The sequence below is a fragment of the Bradysia coprophila genome (assembly GCF_014529535.1).
Source record: "Bradysia coprophila strain Holo2 chromosome X unlocalized genomic scaffold, BU_Bcop_v1 contig_79, whole genome shotgun sequence".
NCBI lineage: Eukaryota > Metazoa > Arthropoda > Insecta > Diptera > Sciaridae > Bradysia > Bradysia coprophila.
Genome location: NW_023503370.1, coordinates 188042 through 207420, shown reverse-complemented (window position 1 = coordinate 207420; position 19379 = coordinate 188042). Strand labels below are relative to the sequence as shown.

At 37.1% G+C, this 19379-nt stretch overlaps 3 protein-coding genes across 8 annotated transcripts; 2 read left to right on the top strand and 1 right to left on the bottom strand.

Annotated features, from left to right (window-relative positions):
- Positions 1-1372: 1372 nt before the first annotated feature.
- LOC119070340 lies at positions 1373-2395 on the top strand. The gene is made up of 2 exons (XM_037174628.1): positions 1373-1476; positions 1529-2395. The coding sequence occupies exons 1-2, from the start codon at positions 1437-1439 to the stop codon at positions 2332-2334; spliced, it is 846 nt and encodes a 281-aa protein (XP_037030523.1). The 5' UTR covers positions 1373-1436; the 3' UTR covers positions 2335-2395.
- A 2085-nt stretch (positions 2396-4480) lies between these two features.
- On the top strand, positions 4481-18435 carry LOC119070335 (anoctamin-2). 6 transcript variants are annotated; one of them, XM_037174609.1, is made up of 17 exons: positions 4494-4787; positions 5065-5458; positions 5522-5578; positions 7299-7621; positions 13992-14231; positions 14301-14461; positions 14599-14767; positions 14842-14915; positions 14988-15146; positions 15211-15371; positions 15438-15517; positions 16313-16465; positions 16540-17164; positions 17224-17429; positions 17486-17614; positions 17675-17830; positions 17917-18435. In XM_037174609.1, the coding sequence occupies exons 3-17, from the start codon at positions 5566-5568 to the stop codon at positions 18160-18162; spliced, it is 2895 nt and encodes a 964-aa protein (XP_037030504.1). In that variant the 5' UTR covers positions 4494-4787; positions 5065-5458; positions 5522-5565; the 3' UTR covers positions 18163-18435. The 6 variants fall into 6 exon arrangements, with proteins under 6 accessions (XP_037030510.1, XP_037030504.1, XP_037030506.1 ...); XM_037174612.1 differs by having other exon boundaries at positions 4495-4787; positions 7299-7555; positions 17917-18344; XM_037174611.1 differs by lacking the exons at positions 5065-5458; positions 5522-5578 and having other exon boundaries at positions 17917-18344.
- A 163-nt stretch (positions 18436-18598) lies between these two features.
- LOC119070331 lies at positions 18599-19270 on the bottom strand. Its single transcript, XM_037174602.1, has one exon. It carries the CDS (start codon positions 19268-19270, stop codon positions 18599-18601), a length of 672 nt encoding a protein of 223 aa, XP_037030497.1.
- Positions 19271-19379: the final 109 nt, after the last annotated feature.

The window sequence follows — 19379 nt, the reverse complement described above, 5'->3', positions numbered from 1 at the left end:
TTTACCGTTGTTCCATCAGTTCTTCAGTTCTACCACGTTTTTATTCCAATTACATTCTTCACTGAACCTACCTCTTCTTTTTACTGAAAGTAATCTCCTTCTTCGATCAGTTTCATATAATGATTGAATGGATTAATTAACCAATAAAGCTGTCGTTTGAAGGTTCATCACTGGTACATACTGCTTCTTCTTAGTGATCCACCAAACCAAACCTCAACAATACCAAAACGGCTTTTTGATCAAATTCATCACCAAGTTGTTTTTTTTGGTTTGTTGTTTGCAGTCGACGTCATCGAAATTTGGACACACATTTTCTTCAGCTGGTCGACTCATACAATACAAATGAAATTGTTCACATGTCTTTTTACGGTTTCCACTATCACACGCTTGCGTGTAACTATTACCAGTGAAAAGACATACTAGCACTTTTTCTTTGAGATACTGGTTAAGGTGGGCTCACTCTTTGATTTATGCGGCTCTGAACGTTTAGAGTTTACTGGACGACATACAAATGGCATTCATCTAGTGGTTCCAGAGATTTCTCAGCACAAACACAACTTATAAAAAGAAAGATCCTTCTCTCAAATAAAATTATGTTCAATTTTGTCTCCTGTTCAACTAATTCATTTAGCTAGCTAACTTGTTACATACTAAAAGCATATGTCCAGTATTATTATCGGGTCTATTACTTCCATCAATCAAAGTATTTTTAATCGGTTGATGTCAAATCTTGTACTTCAAGGATCATATTACCTAGAGCATACGGATAGCCGTATGTGACATTGGTCAATGTACTACTCGGCTCAATGGTACATGTGATTACCTTTCGAATGACACCCCACACGATCCTATACGGCTCGTGTAAGTGGAAAAATTTTTGTAAAAATTCCGCTGGAAAATGCGTCCGATTTCGGCGGCCTGTTTTTCAAAAGAATCCCTCTAAAGGTAGACTACAAAAAATATCAACAACCCTAAAGAAACCAATTTTATCTATCGTTACTAGAAAGTGGGGGTATCGATATCGATAGTCCCGAGTTCCGAGTGCCCACTCGATTATTATGTCCTCTGTCAAAATTTCAGTATTTTTGTCCTAGAACAAGCTTGCTTATAATTGCGACTCGTTTCAATATTGCTTGCGTGATGTTATCATAATCAAAGCGGTAGAGATTAGTGACTGCAGTTCCCTAGTTAAACTTCTAGGAATACTTCTACAGATTCGCGGGAACTATTGCAGAATAATAATGAATTGCCAACGTAACGATAAAATGATTGAGACATCAGCCAGCCGTTTAATTTATTTGCCTCATCATTCCCAAATCCAATAAAATCACGTGAAGAATTCTCATCACATCGTTCTTGAGTAAAAAATCAAAGTAGCTTTTGAATAAGATCAAATAATTTCTTGCAGTCGTCAGTAAATAATTACCCTTTGAACGATGGAGGCACATAATATATTTCTTATGATTTACTTGCTCGGTAAGCCGCTGAACGATTTATCTAAGACGAAAACCCTAAACATTTTCTTTAGCATTTCAGATGCTTGACTTGAATGCATTTCACTTAGACGGTGTCAAGAAAGATGGAAAAAACCTAAAATCCGTTCATAGCCCATACGAAGAACCGTTCCATACTACCACTTCAACCGATACGATTTCGTCTAGTCCTAATGTATCAGACAGCAAACCGCTTTCAAGTGCAAAATCAAACGCCGATAAGCCTCATATTAAAATTACTGACGAAACGAAAGTTCAAGATCATGACAAACCATGGCCTACAGCGAAAAATACAGTTTCTGAGAAGTCTTCAAATGTACTAAAAATAGGCAGCCATCCGAAACGACAGTCAATCAATCATCCGACGTGGCATAAGGTTTTGAAGGAACCACACAGATTCAGTACATTCGAAAACAGTGGAGAAAATGGTTTACACGGATTCGATGTTGTTGTGGTCGATATTCCATCGAGCTATTCTAGAATGCGATGGGAGAAACCACGAGAAAATAGTTTCGCTACGCCATCGCTTCGTTATGCTCCAATCACTCGTTCGCCGTCAATATTTGACCTGTTGTTGGGGTTGGATTCAATTTCGGAAAACGTGCTGACTGAACCAGCCGGAATGGGAGATGAAGTATACTATCAGCAAAGTTCGGATAATCCTCCATGGAATCGTCATTTATCGTTTGATAGGCTATTAAATCCAACTGTTACCCAACAAAAGGCAATGAATGGGAACAGATTTTCAAAAGATGTGAGTTTGGCCAATTTCTTCGGCAAATCAGCTGAACCGGCTAAGAACTGTACATGTATCTGCGAGGAGCGAAAGAAATTTCCCTAAGCCATCGACAGCATTATTTTAAATAAATTTTAAAGACGCAGAGTCGTCTATCACTTGAACATAAGCTTTACTTTCATTTTTTGAGCGCCGAGAAGGTCCTAACAGATTTGACTTTAGACAGAAGTCAATATAGAGTTAAAATGAAGGCCTCCACTAGCTCGGTGGACTATTGTATTACTGTTATACATTTCCATTTATCCCCTGTGTAAGCGTGTCAGAAACCTCAAATTATCGAATTTCGAATCTAATTCGTTATTTCGGCTCCAATTTGAATTTTCTCTATTTTCTACGGTAGGTATCAAGTAGGTCTACGTAGTCCCGACAATTTTTATTGTGTGTAAAATCATCAGAAGTGGTGCGTTATACCGCGCAAATTACGGTAGGAGTTGTCTTGCGTCATATCGAGATAACATGCATGTGTATCCGATGAACGAATGTGGCGTAAAATTGATCTCAGATCTACGATTTTCTCTAAGGATTTTATTTTTCGTTTCCTATTTTTTATTGTGTGGAGAGAAGAATCAAATTAAAATGATCGTTCTGAGGGTTTTGAATGTATTGTGATTCGTAAACAAGTATAGACTTACATCTCACTGCTTTTATCTTATTAGCAATTATTCTGTGCAAAAAGCTCGACTAACCAGTGTAAACGATAATAAAGGATCTCGCGCCGGCGTAATTCACAATGGTAACAAGATGACACAGTTTACGATATCAAAATGACATATTTTGTATAAGGGAAATGTCTTTTTGAGAGTCATTGTGGCACGGCAGAGTAAAATAAACCAGGCAGTAGCGGTTCATTTTCGAAACGTCAAATAAGGTACCTAATACACTGGATAAAAATGAACTCAAATGAACACTGACATAAATTCACGCCGTAAGTGTGGTCGAAATTCCAAATCTTTCTCACGCAAGTCTTTCTAACGCAGCGTCATCTTCATACAAGGAAGCGTTGAAATGTATTTATCGGTTCACTTTTTCATCGACTCGTTCACTTGAAATTCAAATTTTAGGCATACTTACCAATGAACGTTAACACAAGGTATGGTCGAATGTCAAACTTTGTATGTAGTAAGGTTCTGAAAGAACCAGAGAAATGATAAGCGCGGCTACTCATGGCTGGGATAGAACACGCCTGATGATGACAGATTGATTACATGTAACCGATGGGAGAAAAACTCCATATAAAAATCCAAACAATACGTCAGAAATATATGTTTTTTTACTAGATTATTCAGGTCCCTAGTCAAATCAGCGCTCATGAGTGGTTAACAGGGTTAACATTACTCTGTCGTGGTTGTGGTGATTTTACATACTTCGTTTCGAATCACGATACACTAAAAATCCTCAGAATCATAGAGTTACACTCGAGAGGCATGGTGGCGCTGTCGATCAAAGGAAACCACAAAATTATATGGGAAACCAGACATGTTCAAATAATGACAACCTTGGCACCTCTCGAGTGTAACTGTATGCTCAGAATCACTCATTTTAACATGATTTTCCGTTAGAAAATTCCAAATTTTCTATTTATTCATGCCAAACTTTATCGGCTCTGATTGAACTCTAGTGTTAACTTTATCTCTAGCTTAACCAGCTCAACATATTGTAGCCTCGGAAATAGTTGTTTATTGAAAATTTAGATAAGCTGTGACATAAAAAAGTTGCAATCTTTTTGAAAGCAAAAATTTTGTTTTCTTGTAACCATTGGATCATTTAAAAAGAGTCATAAACAATTGTTTAGACTCAGACCCATACTTCACATAACGATCATGGGCGAGGTTCAGATCCAGCATAGACCCGTTTTTAAGGAGCTTCAGGGTTCCACCAGTTTGCAGTGTGGCGATCAGAACTGTCTTCTCCATGAAAGAGTCACAGTGGTCTCTTCCACCGCAACAGCCCTGCCGGCCCCTTGAGATGCTTGCAGTATGCACTTATATGCCACGGCAAAACCGTGGCAACTCACAACCGATCGGAAAAAAATTGTGAAAAATTTCCCACTCACGATCAAATTCTATAGATCGCCTCTCGCATTATTCGTATTCTCTCTCTTCGCGCTCTACACGGTATTTTATTAATGACGATTTTGATGATGATGATAGCTGACATAAGCAAAAGTGACATAAGCACAAACAAAAACAACAACAACACAAATGTCAAAATGTATTAGAATGTCCGTGAGTGTTTTGTGTCGCTTTTTTTAGTGCTCGAATAAGTTCTTTTTTTTACATTTATACAAAATACGGTGAACCAATTTGCTGTAATAAACGATTAATTATATATCGCGTTTATAATTTAATTCATAAAACAAGGTTTCCAGCAACAAACAACAACAAAAAGAATCGTCGATAGTATACTTGTAGTAGTGGTTCTCGTATAAGTCATAACTGTTCTACACCTTTGAACGCCGCACCAAATCTTCTTCTTTTCGCACTTTCATCGCAAAAAAGGTAAATAAGATAATGAAATTTCTCAAAGGCATAACATTAAATGAATATAAATAAATACTCAACTAATCTCAAGAGATTTATTGCTTCCATAGTGAGTACACACATTAGGCACAACACGGGAATTATCCACTTAAATGGTTTTAAGATTTCCGTACTGATATTGCCGATAAAAACGAATTTCCCTTATCAATAGACTGTGCTTAAGCCATTCATAATTATGTCACCATTCACACAATCGTGTGTGTATTGTTTTACATTTCATTATTCATTTTTTTAGTTTTCATTAACACCAACCAAACGGTCAATGTATGCACGATTGGAGAGACTAGAGCGCTGTATTGTTGTGTCGTCATAATAACAACACACACGTACGAAATCAAGCAGAATAAAAAAAAATCATATGCGGCATTTTATTGATAACATTTTAAATACGCGACATGGGAAACCGTCTCTCGTTCCATTCGTGCTAGTCTGTAAACAGTGATGTTTAGTGCGCTCTTGTTTCATTTTAAATCAGTCTTATTTGCCTAGGATTTATTTATCGTAATGAGCATCAAACATGTGGTGTTACGTTATTATGTATACTGGGTTCAATTGTGTATAACATGAACTGAATTCGTTTAAAAAATAAATAATAGAAAAGAATTTCTCGATAGTATTTTTCGATTGTTGTAAGCAAAATTACTGGTGTATTTTAGTGTCGTGGTTCTAACCCATTTTTTGTGAATTTCTAGAATATTTTAGAAATCTGATTAGCATCACCTTCTAATCGAAAGAGATGTATCGAACAGGTATTTGCTTCTTCTATTTTTTTTATGTTCTCTCCTAATACTGTATTAAGATGCACTGATTTAAGCACCCCAATCTATTCGTAATCAATTTTGTGTTTCATTAAAAAAAAAATTCTGAATTTCGTTTATGATTATCTCAAGGTTAATTAAAATTAAAATTTTATTTTTGAGTTTGTATATAATAGACAACCAAAATTCCGCGTGCTTCACGTGCCAATTAATTTGTGTGTTAAACGTTATAAGCTATCCAGCACACCATGCGTGAAAAGTGAATGTGTCCATCTTTAAATGTACCTATAATCAAGAAAAAAAATGTTTTAAACCACCATAAAGTCCCAACGGTGTCAAACGATAATAATTGGAATGACATCATTTCGTTCAGCGTTCAGTTATTCGTTCACCCTGTGATTTTTACATTTGCATTAATTTAATGTGAATGAAATTTTTATTTTTATTGGCACACACTTTACACAGGCATTACCCACACACGAAACAAGGTAGTAAGTTATAGACAAAATGTTATTAATTTTCGGTGATTCGATTGGGAATGACGACAGAGTCAATATTTTGTGAATCAATATTCTGCGGAGAGCAGATAGAGCAAAGCATATAAATTCGAGAGAAAGATTCAGATTTGTTCGGATGTCACGATTTTAATTCGAATGCACACCGGTGTTAAAAACAATTCCGCAAATCTTAAATCTTCATTGCAATCATTTCAGAATACTATTCAAACAGAAATGTAATAGTTCTCGTGTTGGACATTAAGACACAATATTGTTGCCAATTAAAAGTGGATTTTTCCATGAAAACTCCATATAACGATTAAATCTATTACTTCTTTTGTTCAAGGTGTAGCCTAGCCTGACTATAAAATACCACATCATCCGATGGTTATCGCTTATTTTAGTCGTTACTGTCAATAACAGGATGTATAGTATAACCATTTCAGAAGGGCTCCACTTCCACATATTTTTTAAACGTGCTACTCAGGCCCAAGCTTTAATTAACTGTAGTACAAACTGCTGAATTAACAATTTATACTTGAGCCGACACAAAAACTTTACTCAAAATCGATTTGCTTCTAATCGTACAGGGGACGTCAGTAAATTTTAGACGTGAATTTGATTCGGCTGTTTCTCAGCTGGTCTGCTTATATTCTAATCAAAACGTAGTCAAAATATTGCTACTCTTAGAGATTTGGGTCCAAGTTTTTTTTGAATTTTAGTTTTAAATGACGAGGGATTGTAGTTCAGGTTGTAATTAGTCGTAGTGAAATGTGTAGATTGTTGTCATATGGATTCTATAAGTAAATTCATCATTTTATTGATTACATTAAAATACTACAGTTATGTGGAAATGGTGTGTGCACAAATAAGACAGACGAAGCGCGCGGAAGAAATTTAGGCACCAACGTTGTTACTGCAATTACTTTCTACTTGCACACGTTTTCAAGCCAGATCTAAAGTTATAGATCACTTCGCGGTGTCAAGTGTTGCGTTGGTATAGAAGATCAAGAACACATAAACAACTTCACTCTTCTAAGCCACATTTTGCTATAACAAATTCGAGTGAAGTTGCCTATTTTATAGACTATTGCGAACAGTTGCGAAGTGATCTATTGAAGCACTTTGTATTTTGAATGAAGCAAAACAAAAAGCAACTAAATCAATCAGCGAATTCCAACCAAAAAACAAACAAAATCAAACTTGCATTTCAGTTCATCAACACGAAGAATCTGAATTGGATTCAGAGATGGATGAAAGGGATAGCATTTATTTAGACACAATATCTCTAGCATCCGAATACCCAAATCGGAAATCGATGAGTTTGTCACGGCAAACAATTTATCATTCAGCAGAGGATGTTCAGGGCCATGCCGCAACGGATGCAAATAGTCTATTCAAGCAAAGTGAACAGTATGACGGAGCTGCAGCTGGCCAGATGGCCTATGGAAAATATGGACAAAATGATGAGGTCTCTGCACGCCTGCTAATTTTAAATAATAAGAAAACAGTTACATATTCGCAGTGGAAGTCTCGGGTAACCATTTCTCTGTAACCTTTTTTGTTATTAATTTAGAGCGGTTGCCTGAATAACAAAACTTTTATTGTTGGTGGTTGTAGATTTCAAATTAACTTGACTAACGTACGGGGTATCTATAATCTGTATAATCGAATGAACAGCTTACGATTTCATTATCATCAACAATATTATCATTTACAGCAAGTTTCTAATGTAGAATCACTCGACGACGATATTGACGCTCATTTTAGTCAACTTCGATGTGCACCGCGGTGGAAGTTGGAGTTGATCGATGACACTATAGACTGCTTGTCGACGGATATTTCATGTATAGTCATTGCATCATTGATAATAATGTCATATCATCTATTCCATAGTATTTCTAAGGCAACTCTGCCTTGGTATTTCAAATTTTCTCGGATTTTTATTTTATCAAAATCAATTGTCTGCATTTCCAAAGTTTCACTCACAGCTTGAGTACTTCTCCAGCTTTTTGTGATTTTTTTTAGTGTTTTACTTAAACCAACGTAAAAATGAGTAACATCCTCCTTCACATCTAGATACATTATTATTCGGCTCTGGGTCAACTATTTTAGACTTTGCTGTAACAACAGGTTTATTTCCGGGCATTGCTCAACCCCGTGTTTACGTATACGTAGTATGTGGAGGTTCACCAAGAATTATCCCAGTCGTATTTCACTAAGAACAAGCATTTAGTGTCACCCATTTTAGTAGCGATTTGATTGATATAACTAACTAACTAAGCTACACCACTTTTGATCAACTATTATAGTCTAATCGATAATCTAACGAAATGATGGTGAAGGCAAGCAATTCGTTGCAGTAGAGCAAGCGAACTTTCAGTAGCTCGATATATAAAACTATTTATGCTACTAGAACGTGAAACCGGTGTCTCGGTTCGAGATGGAGTAAACGGTTCGAGGCAATGTCGAGGTTTAAAGTTCATATTGTCAAATTTCAGCATGCTGAGTCATGCTGGACATTAACTTTGATTCTTATACCAGAGAAATCTCCGAGCTTTTAATAAGAAGTCGTTGAGGCGTTTGCCATCCAAAGATGGTAGATCTTGGAGTTCATAATACCTGAATTCACATAAAAGTGTAAAATATTGGGCTAGGAATTTTATTCTTTGATAGTGTGAATACTGTAGGCAAAGATTCGTGACTCTACTGAAACACATTACGAAAAGAACAGAAATATATTTTAGTAAGGCCAGCCTTGATCGTCCACCGTAAGATACACATCCATCAATTAGTTTTTTCTTCCTTCTCGCAATAAACAACTACAAACTACTTATTAACGTATACAAAGTATAAGGCGAATCGTCGTCAATCACCTCTAATTACTTTTTTGTGCAGTTCAATTTTTTAATTGCAAGATTGTATCGTTGAAGTACGCGTGTACCTACATGAAGTTATTGATTTGCCGATAGAATTACATATCATTGAGCATGATTAGTGACGCTGTTTCAATGTAATTAACTAAGCAAGACAGAAAACCAACATTAGACCCGTTTTCATTTGTGTATCGTGTGTTACATTTCTGTTGAACATTGTAAAATTTTATTTTATTAACTAAATGCACGGGACGTCTTTGCGTGACAGAAAGCAGATCCGAATCCATTAAACGGTGGTATTATAATGGACTGTCCTTGCAATTTTAAAATGATGCTTGCAGAAACGTAACACAGTACGAATACTATTCGTCGAATAGGGTAGGATAATTTCTGACTACGTTTCTATTCTGCTTGAAGGAATTTTCATGACACATTTGGAGAAAATATTTCTACTTTACAGTATTTGGTGAAATAATTCGTCCCTTCCATTGTGACCATGTGACCCCATTTTTCTAGAAATAATAATGTTATTTATCTTAGGTATTTGGGAAGGGTGCGGTTATTCCATATCGTTAATTACAAATTCATGACTCGCACATGCACAGGGTTTCCCTGACATTTCTTGATGAATTTGGAACCGTACTTTGTAATTTACAAGTGACGAGACTTTGAACCTGTGTGTTGGTGTTTTCGAAACCTCAATTTGTATGTAATGTAAAGCTCACCGATATATCGTAGTCGTAAATGAATCAATTGATATCTCAGTGAATCAAGCATAAAGCTCAACAGATGATAAAAAAATATATATTCCAGCAACCGAATCAGATTCAGTTTTTATATTTTGTGTTTAGCTAATTAAATTTTATGTTCCCGGACACATCTGTACTTTACAACAGATAGCATGCGTCTTTCCATCCGTTATCGTTTTATTTTCTTTACTTATTGTTCGAAATAGAAAAGAGATTGACTCTACCCAATCTTGTTATTCTATTTCACCATGGAGACGCGACTGAAAGTTTCTCAATATTTTGTTTTCTTAATTCGCTTATCTTTCGTCAACGAAGAATCGTAGAGTATCAAGACTTTTTATTCACATTTGAAATAATAATTTTCTCTTTATTGGTCTAATGGGTTTAATGGCTAATGTAGTTTTGAATACAAATAGGTATAATATGCACAGAGCTGCAGGAGTAACTTGGTAGTCTCTTCTTTGCATATTGGGATTCTTGGGAATAAAAACGCCGATGAGCTCGCCTGTCTAGCATCTGGGCCCATAACCTGTTAAATTCGTGATCCTACTATGAACGTATAAAGGAAACAGACGGTTACACTTATGCTGGGCAAACAATATTTATTGTACACGCTTTGATGGATCGTACAAGACTGATATGGATCTGCAGATCGCACATATCCTAATTTACAAAGACTCTTGCACATATTTGTTGACTTTACCATTTTTGGTAACAGCGTGTTGTGATGTTGATAAAACACAGATCTCAACAGATTGTATAGGCTCCTGTCGAGTCTGTTAAAGGAAGCTAGGAAAACTTTGGTTGCGCAATTGTTGCAACAAGAACATAAACTACTACGGGCGGCCTAACCAAGGAGGGATTAACACTAAGCTATTCCGACCAGTTGTGTCGAAATCTTGGAGTAATGAATACTTTAAACTTACAAGATCGGAAATATGGTGAGTAGTTGGATTGCAAGCTTAATGATCATAGGGATTCTCCACTTAACACCAATCACAGGTTTCGCACCTTTCGGTATTATGAGGATGAATATGAGGGAGGATCTACCATCATTAGATGGTATATGCCTTAACGTCTTCTTATCGAAAACAGTGAAACGTTGCTTATAGCAGTAGTAAGGTCAGGGAGAAGAGAAGTGTAGTAAGGCCAGGGAGTAGGAGAAGCCTCCTAAAACTATAATCTTAGTGTTTCACACAAAAATCGAAGAACTAGTTTTGAATTTAGGTTCTTCGTCAAATCGTTACAAATGGTTACAGTTACACCGTCGTGATTTTTAGCCTCAACTTACTTTCAAGATGGTCATTCTGAACGAAACGTTTGCTCCATTGCTGACTAATATTTTCGATCCTCAGACAATATTAGGTGGGAGACTGTGTCACTGCTCTGAATCGTGCCGTATCGTCGTTGTTTTTTTTTTTTTAATGTTTGCATGATTAATCGCAGTCATAATATGCAACGTTCTATTCTTTTTGCTCCACTCCCCGCAAACACGAAAAGGATACCTGTAACCTGTAACTCATTACGATTAAGTACCGTGAACTGAACATGCAACCTTTAAAATGTACTGCAAAACTTATTTGTATGTAAATTACACCAATCGTCATATACAAATGGATGTATGCTTTGTGTGTAAATATTTATCAAACTTCGTACGGGTATGCATTATTCGTACATATTTCCAAAACGTTCACACACAAATTCAAAAATTATGAACGTGATACACGGTTTTCGTACACTTCGGAAATTGTTTTAGCAGTGAATACGTTTCAGTTCCATCTACTCAAAGCAATCGGAAGCATATATACATCATCCAAATTGGGATGAATGGTTCGTGTGATAAATGCCCGAATTATTCATCTCCCGGCAACAAGTGAACGTGATGATTTTTTGATATCACGTACAATAGTAGTGAAAATTGAATCGAAATGAATATTGATTTATCGGCCTTGTGTAAATTTTGTGGCAGTTCAAAATGTACCGGTGGAGTAAGTGTTTCTTGATTGATTTTTTCGGTTCATAATCTCTGTGCCTACAGAGTTTTTGCATTGCGTATAATTTTACATTCTTTTTGGCTACAATTTGATACAAAAACATATTTTACCTTGGATTATTAAAGGTGGTAATACCATAATACCGGAATTGTTTTGTTGTGCGTGCGGTCGTTCATTGATTCACCAATATATTTTTTTTGAGATTTCATTCAATGAGATTTGTTCAGTTCAGAAGTTATTATTATTGGACCGATGAGTGTGCAATATTGCTACATCTACTATCGGGACAATGATATTTTTAGATTAAATTTCCTTTTAAATTGGTGTTTCATCGGTGCTAGGCCTATAGATATTTCGGTGGAATATTTTTGTTTTCGTATTTATTTCGGAACTGTTGGAATAACTCCAATGAAACTTTACTAAGAATGTCATATGTCGGTAGAATTTTGTCATTTTCCTCATAAAATTTTTCGAACGGCTGCTACTACAATTTGTTGACATGTGAAGAAGAAAGTATGAAACGTATCGTTTAACTTGCCGTCCGGATTTCCAAGATTTCATTTAGAAACAGCGCGAAGTATGTAGGGCTTTTCTTAAAGCAGCGTTCGTAGAACCTTGTCTCATCTACTAGTGGACCGAGTTCCGAAGCGGCTTCAATATAGTTCTGCTAGATTTTGAACCATTTTCGTTTGAATTTCAGTTAGTCATGGGACCGGTCATGAATTGCTTCATATATAGTACCAAATTTGTATAAACTTTACAGTTTTCGTCAACACAAAATAATAATTATTATTATGACTACCACTTCTGAGACGATATGTTTATTCTGAAATCAATGAGTAACGTCCATATTTGCAAACAAATTAAATAAACTCACATTTTAATACAATTGCATGTCGGTGATATGATTAAGAAACACACACAGTGTGTTGTACACACTCATAGATCCCCACTGTGCGAAGAAGCGTAATGGAAGTTTTTCCTTAATCGAAATCGTTCCATTTCGTATGATTGTGTCCCTCTACAACAAGCACATCAAGAAAAGACTGTACATTCGTATAGACGTCCATAAACTTCAGTTTTATTCTTAATTGCTGTGACTCAAACTTACTCGAAAATATTCAGTTTAGCTATTGCTGAAACGTTGAGTTACAATTATCACCTCCCGGTGAATGGTATGGTGGTGAATTCATTGACTGTATATGCAAATGAGTAGCTGATACTACAATCAATTTAGAATGAAACAATCCATAAATTGCCGTTCGACACATGCAAACATTAGGATTTGCCGTATAACCATAAATTCAAAAATGCCATTAGTTTGAGTGTTATCTGTTATTGTTTCTTACATTATTTGTATGAATGTTCAGTTTATTGTAATATGATTTACCACAACCGCTTATCAAGTCATTAACGTCATTTAGAGGAACACGAATTGTCCAAAAGAATTTGGGATTTTTCTATCAATTTTTCATATTTATTTGAGAAGTTTTTATGATGTTGATTCTATGACAATTCTATGCTTCATCCTCACCTTGTTAAAATGATAGTACCTTATCAACTGATTAGAATCTCCTCATTCGTCTAAATATTACGTCAATTTGAAATTGATGTCTCTCATTAAAATAAATCACAACAAAAAGAAATGCGTCGCTGTTATCAGCAGTTTCTTGACGTTAGGCTTGAAACAGGTCATGCAAAATTAACTCAGTCGCCTTACAAAGATGTAGGCTATAAGCAACCGAATTAACTTTCCGCTGAACTTATCGGCTCTGCGGCAGAAAGTGTAGTCACGGTTTAATCTACGAACACGGTTAAAGATTGAAGTTTGACTTCTACTACTTCAGCACCGATATGTGTAGGCTGGGGGTAGTTGACTGTAAATGATATTGAATTCGATCTGTTGCCTAAGTCTTTACGAAGCGATTGAGTTGCCATTAGAAGAAATATGATTTGAGGAAAGAGGAAATATCGCTTATAAACGTGAGCGACACACGGCAATATTTAGATAGCTATTCTTGTAAATGACGACCGTTCCTATTGGTGCAAAGTTTTCTTTTCAACTTTAAAGTGGGAATCTAATCTTTCCAAGTATGTCACGGCTGTATATTTTATTGCAATTGTCCTATTCTGTAAGAATAAACTGCATTTCAAACGGCCATCATTAAAGCATCGCTTCCACTTACAACACACTAGTAACATTTAACAAAAAACACTTACAGTTATGCAAGTTCATATTTTGAAGGCGCAATTTAATCGTAACATTTTCTCAATCCGACAAATCACAGACATGGCGCCGTTTTCAAGATGGCGAGCGAACCGTAGATTTTGTCTTAGCCTATGCTGCAGATGATCCACATCCACGGAATGCCGATAAACGGAAGGCATTTGAAAGTAATCTAGAAAATGAGGGACTTGAATTGGAGCGAGAAGAAACGCAAAAAATTCATTTCGTCAAAATCCACGCACCAAAGAAAGTGCTTTGTAGTTACTGTGAAATTTTAAAAATTAAGATGCCAATCAAGCGGGTAAGATCAGGACATTGTTTGGTGTCAATGAACACAGTGATGATTAATGGAATAAATATGTTCGAACAGGTTCCGGAACAAGACGATATAATTGCACCGGAGTTTCAACTTATGCAGAGTATGAAATCGTTCTTTGGCAGGCCATTCGATTTCGTCAAATTGGATCCGAATTTATTCCCGGATAAGGAGTACAAGCTGACGCATTCGTATTCGCGGAACTACAAATATTTGTAAGTGGAATAGAAATATGCTTTTTTGACCAACCCCATCAATAGGTCTACGTAAATCCAGTCTATGCCTACTCATGCCTCCTCAAATAGCTCGAATTTCTCGAATTTTTTGTTTATTCCATTCCTTTGTCTTACAGATTCGACATAGATAGTGACGATTTTGTTTGTCAATCAACTAGCATAGCCGTTGTTCAATTTATCTTGGAGCGACAGCGTTTTAGCGATGACGACGAAAGTCACAACAACGTTGGAATCGAAAAACTGCTTTCCGATGGTGTTTATCAAGCATCATATCCGCTACATGATGTACGTATTCTAATAATAGCCTGAATCGAAATCGAAGAAAGATTTTATTCGAAGAAAAATTAATTTTTGCATAGGGAGATTGCAGCATACCCGGTAGTCAACGATCTTTATTGTTTAATGAGTGGGCGGCTGTTAAAAAATGGATCAAGTAAGTGCCCAATCAGCCAGAAAGATTTGAAAGAATTTTTCTTCGATAAAAAAATTTTTGTCGTTCAAACAGACACCAACCGTTGGACAATATCAAAGAATATTTTGGTGTGAAAATTGCTCTCTATTTTGCATGGTTGGGTTTCTACACGCACATGCTAATTCCAGCTTCAGTGGTTGGCATCTTATGCTTCCTGTATGGTTTGATTACATTATTCTCGAATACTGTGAGGTATTGTGTGAACGGAGCTCTGCTTAAGGATGACTCGATTTACTCAAATACATTTTTCTTGCAGTGAAGACATCTGTCATCCCGAAAACGATATTATCATGTGTCCGCAGTGTGATAATCAGTGTGATTATTGGTACCTAAAAAGCACATGCGTTTACTCGAGGATTAGTTACTTGTTCGACAATAACATGACCGTTCTGTTTGCCTGTTTTATGTCGTTTTGGGGTAAGTGTTTCATAGATAAGTAATTGGGATGATCTGATCAAAATCATCTTTTCCTCTTTCCATCAGCTGTGCTATACTTGGAACTATGGAAGAGATACTCAGCGAAATTGGTTCATCGATGGGGTTTGGCTGATTTTTCGCATCAGGTATGTTCACATTCCTTTGAGAATCAATCTTACTTGATCACCGATGTGATCACGGGTTCAATGGGTTCAATCACAAGAAGAACTAGCGGAATGAAATTCCACCAATGCAAATTCGTTGCACAAACAATGAACGATTTGAGACGGGTATACAACTTAAATCCATTATGGTGATGATTGACGTGCATATGAAATTTACCCGCATGTCGAATCAGTGGCAAATCAAGTCATGTCAGGTCTTTAACACTACCTCGTTCAATGCAACGTTTCGAGTTATTTTAACGAATTGTTTCGAGGTTACATGAATACTGAAACGCGAGTGCAAACACCTTTACCGTTTGCCTTTGTCATTTTTTCTTTTCATTTAACTTTTAAGTCAGTATATGTTAACGACACCGGTTACGAGCCCAGTTACGACCAGTGAAAGAGAGGTCCGAGTTATGCTAGTCTATGCGTAAGCGAGATAAGACAGAGTCGGGTATTCGAGTTACGAGAGGTTACCCTGTTTCTTCTGAATGAGAGAATAGAACCGTAGAAGGATCGGCAAGAAGACAAAAAATCTTAGATTGGGATGACCCAAGTCTTTTGTCCTTTTTTGGGAGGTCTTACACAAATGACGTCACGCTTTTGGGTGGAGCAGTGTTTTTAAAAAAGGTGACGATTCTAAAAAAAAAATGTGTCAGTTTTGATCCTTTTTTGGGTGACGTAATGGGAGGGAGAGTCCCAGTACTTTACCATAAAGCAGAGAATACTTATCGATGCCGCAAAATAATTGTCAATGCCGTTTTTTCTTCACAGGCAGAACATCCACGACCACAATATCTTTCCCGTTTGCGAAAAGTTGAAAACAAAAAGTTCAACGTCATTCATCGGGTATTGGAACCACACGTACCATTCTGGAAAGTCAAATTTCCAGTGTACTTAATGAGTTTCTCGGTCATTTTCCTGTTTGTAAGTGACATATCGGCTCAACGCCAAACAATATTATTATCCCAAAAAACCTCGCTCACCACATAACTTTACAGATTTGTCTAGCTGTAGGGGTAGTATTTGGTATCACAATCTATCGCATGTCGTTAATATACTCACGGAAAATGTACAGCGATTCGGACAACATTTCCTATCAAATCATTTTCTTGCCTGCAACGGCGGCCGTTCTAAATTTAATTATCATCACCGCTCTCAACTATTTGTACGATTATTTGGCCGTTTATCTGACGAATTTGGAATATCGACGCACTCAAACGGAATACGACGAAAGTCTGACGTTGAAGATCTACCTGTTCCAATTCGTCAACTACTACAGTTCAATTTTCTACATTGCCTATCTGAAAGGAAAGTTTGTCGGTTCGCCAGCTAAATACAACCGAATTTTCGGTTTTAGACAGGAAGAATGTAGTCCGGGTGGCTGCTTAATGGAATTGTGCATTCAATTGGTCATTATTATGGTGGGCAAACAATTGCTGAACGCCGTACTGGAAATGTTGATTCCATTTTTGTACAAATCATTTAACACAGTACGCAACAAAATGTACAAGACTGACGAAAATGACGGAAGTGTTCAGTTGATTTCATGCAATCAATGGACAAATGACTACAAATTACTAGCATGGAGCCCGAGGGGACTGTTCGATGACTACTTGGAAATGAGTTAGTTGCAAGAATAAATTACAATTTTCAAATTGTACTCAACGCCTCGTCTCTTTCAGTTATCCAGTATGGTTTTGTTACGCTTTTTGTCGTGGCCTTTCCGCTGGCTCCACTGTTCGCTTTACTGAACAACGTGTTCGAAATGAGATTAGATGCCAAAAAGTTCCTAAAATATTATCGACGACCTGTTCCTACTCGCGTCAAGGACATCGGAGTTTGGTTCAATATCATGGCCATTCTGGGACGAATAGCTGTCGTGTCGAGCGTAACACATTCCACATTTATCGTTTGAAACTATCGCTAACTTCCTATCGTTCATAGGCATTTATCATTGCATTTTCGTCCAATTTCATTCCGCGTATGGTCTACATGATACGGGTCAATGCTAATCATACCGACGAAGGCTATCTGAATCATACCCTAGCTTATTTCAATACCTCAGATTTTCAGGTAAACGGAGACTATGTCAGTTGAATGTGACAAAAAAACTAAATTAATTTTTTCCTGCAGATCGGAACAGCTCCGTTAAATTCGACATTCGGACATGTACCCATCTGCCGATATCCCGAATATCGTAATCCGCCATGGTCAGATGCACCATACAAACGACCAGTTATTTATTGGCACATTTTGGCTGCTCGTTTAGCTTTCCTTGTGGTGTTCCAGGTAAGTTGGCAACCGGCACTCTCAGTTGGTACAACCTTATTCACAATGACTGAGTTTCTAATCCACGTTCCGTTCGTGTCCGATAGAATGTCGTTGGTTTCGTGCAGATGTTGGTTGCATGGGCTATTCCCGATGTGCCACGAAAACTTAGCGATCGCATCAAACGTGAGGAATATTTGACGCGAGAAATCATCATCGATCATGAGCTACAGCGTGCTGCCACCGCTCGAGAACGGGAACGTGAACAATCACCGCAGTTGACGAAAAATTTTGAAAATGTTTTCCGATTAAGGAAATCGAATGGCGACAATACTGCCAATACGGAGTTATGATGACGACTGATGATGGTTTTGTTGTTGGTGATGCTGCTGGTGATTTAGTGAATGAACGTAATGAACGGAGTATTACGTTTTAAGTTAAGTTTAGCGGTTAAATTAATTTATTGAATGGTTTTACATTGTGAACAAAAAAAGACGAGTGCAATTATTTTCAGATCAAATTTCGAGGTCGATCACAGAGATTTTCGATTTAGTAAGTTAAATGGGTATTAATGATGGAAATGAAAAGTTGATTTTTTCCAATTAAACGAACTTGGAACACAAAAACTGAGGTGTTTCTTTCACTCGCTATTAATTCTAGTACACTGGTACGGATAGATAACCAGCTACTCACTTAGTAAACACTCACAAGCGCCCTTTAATAGTGATCCATTTAATTCTTAGACGGTACAGTATCTACAAATCATACCATCACGTATATAGAGATATTTCAAATATTTTTTGTGCACCAAAAGTCTCCCCTTAGGCCAATGCTTTCGAAAAATGCAGCAGCCTCATCTGCAGTACGACGACGATATTCTGGTGTCAATCTCCCAGCATACCACTGTGTGGCCAGTGTCCACAGCGTCGGCAAATCAAGAACAGTGCCAAAAGTGTTGCCCGTCCTCTGAAGCCACTCTTCGACGTGCATGCGATTACAAAAAAGCAACTGATTGCTACAACTATAAACGACATCGTTCCACATGTCTCTAACCGGCACGAGAAAATGGGCAACCACATCATTGGCATTTTGTGGCGGTCGATCGGGATCTACATCCATGGCTATTGTGTGGCCACACGACGGGCAATGCGTAGCTACTAAACATTTTTCGTTTATCAGAGATGGAATTGCAAATGAATCCCAGGCACAACCGCCCCACCATTTTTGCTGTGAACTGGCGACAACAAAACCTAGATTTTTTGCTGCCCACGGATGTGCCATGATGATATTGCGACGATCGTTGTCCAACACGATAAGATGTTCGTCGTGTAGTAGACGAAGTGAATGGAGTGCTTCTTTTTCGGAAATATTGAACCGAATTGCAACGTCACTAACGTTTACTGCAGCTCTATCAGCAAACGTTTGATACACATATTGGCGTACGTCGTACAGTGAGGCCATCTAAGAGAAAGTCACTACTCACTTTAGGAAGAAAAAACCAGAGCGCAACTATAGGAGTCAACAGGTAAACTAGGTAACTGTACGGTTAAAATAAAAATCTCGTTTGTTA

Coding starts and splice junctions, on each gene's coding strand:
- LOC119070340 (XM_037174628.1), top strand. CDS start 1,437: ATGGAGGCACATAATATATTTCTTATGATTTACTTGCTCG. Junction 1,477..1,528: donor TCTTATGATTTACTTGCTCG/GTAAGCCGCTGA, acceptor CATTTTCTTTAG/CATTTCAGATGCTTGACTTG.
- LOC119070331 (XM_037174602.1), bottom strand. CDS start 19,270: ATGGCCTCACTGTACGACGTACGCCAATATGTGTATCAAACGTTTGCT.
- LOC119070335 (XM_037174609.1), top strand. Junction 7,622..13,991: donor ATTCGCAGTGGAAGTCTCGG/GTAACCATTTCT, acceptor GACAAATCACAG/ACATGGCGCCGTTTTCAAGA. Junction 16,466..16,539: donor TCTCGGTCATTTTCCTGTTT/GTAAGTGACATA, acceptor ATAACTTTACAG/ATTTGTCTAGCTGTAGGGGT.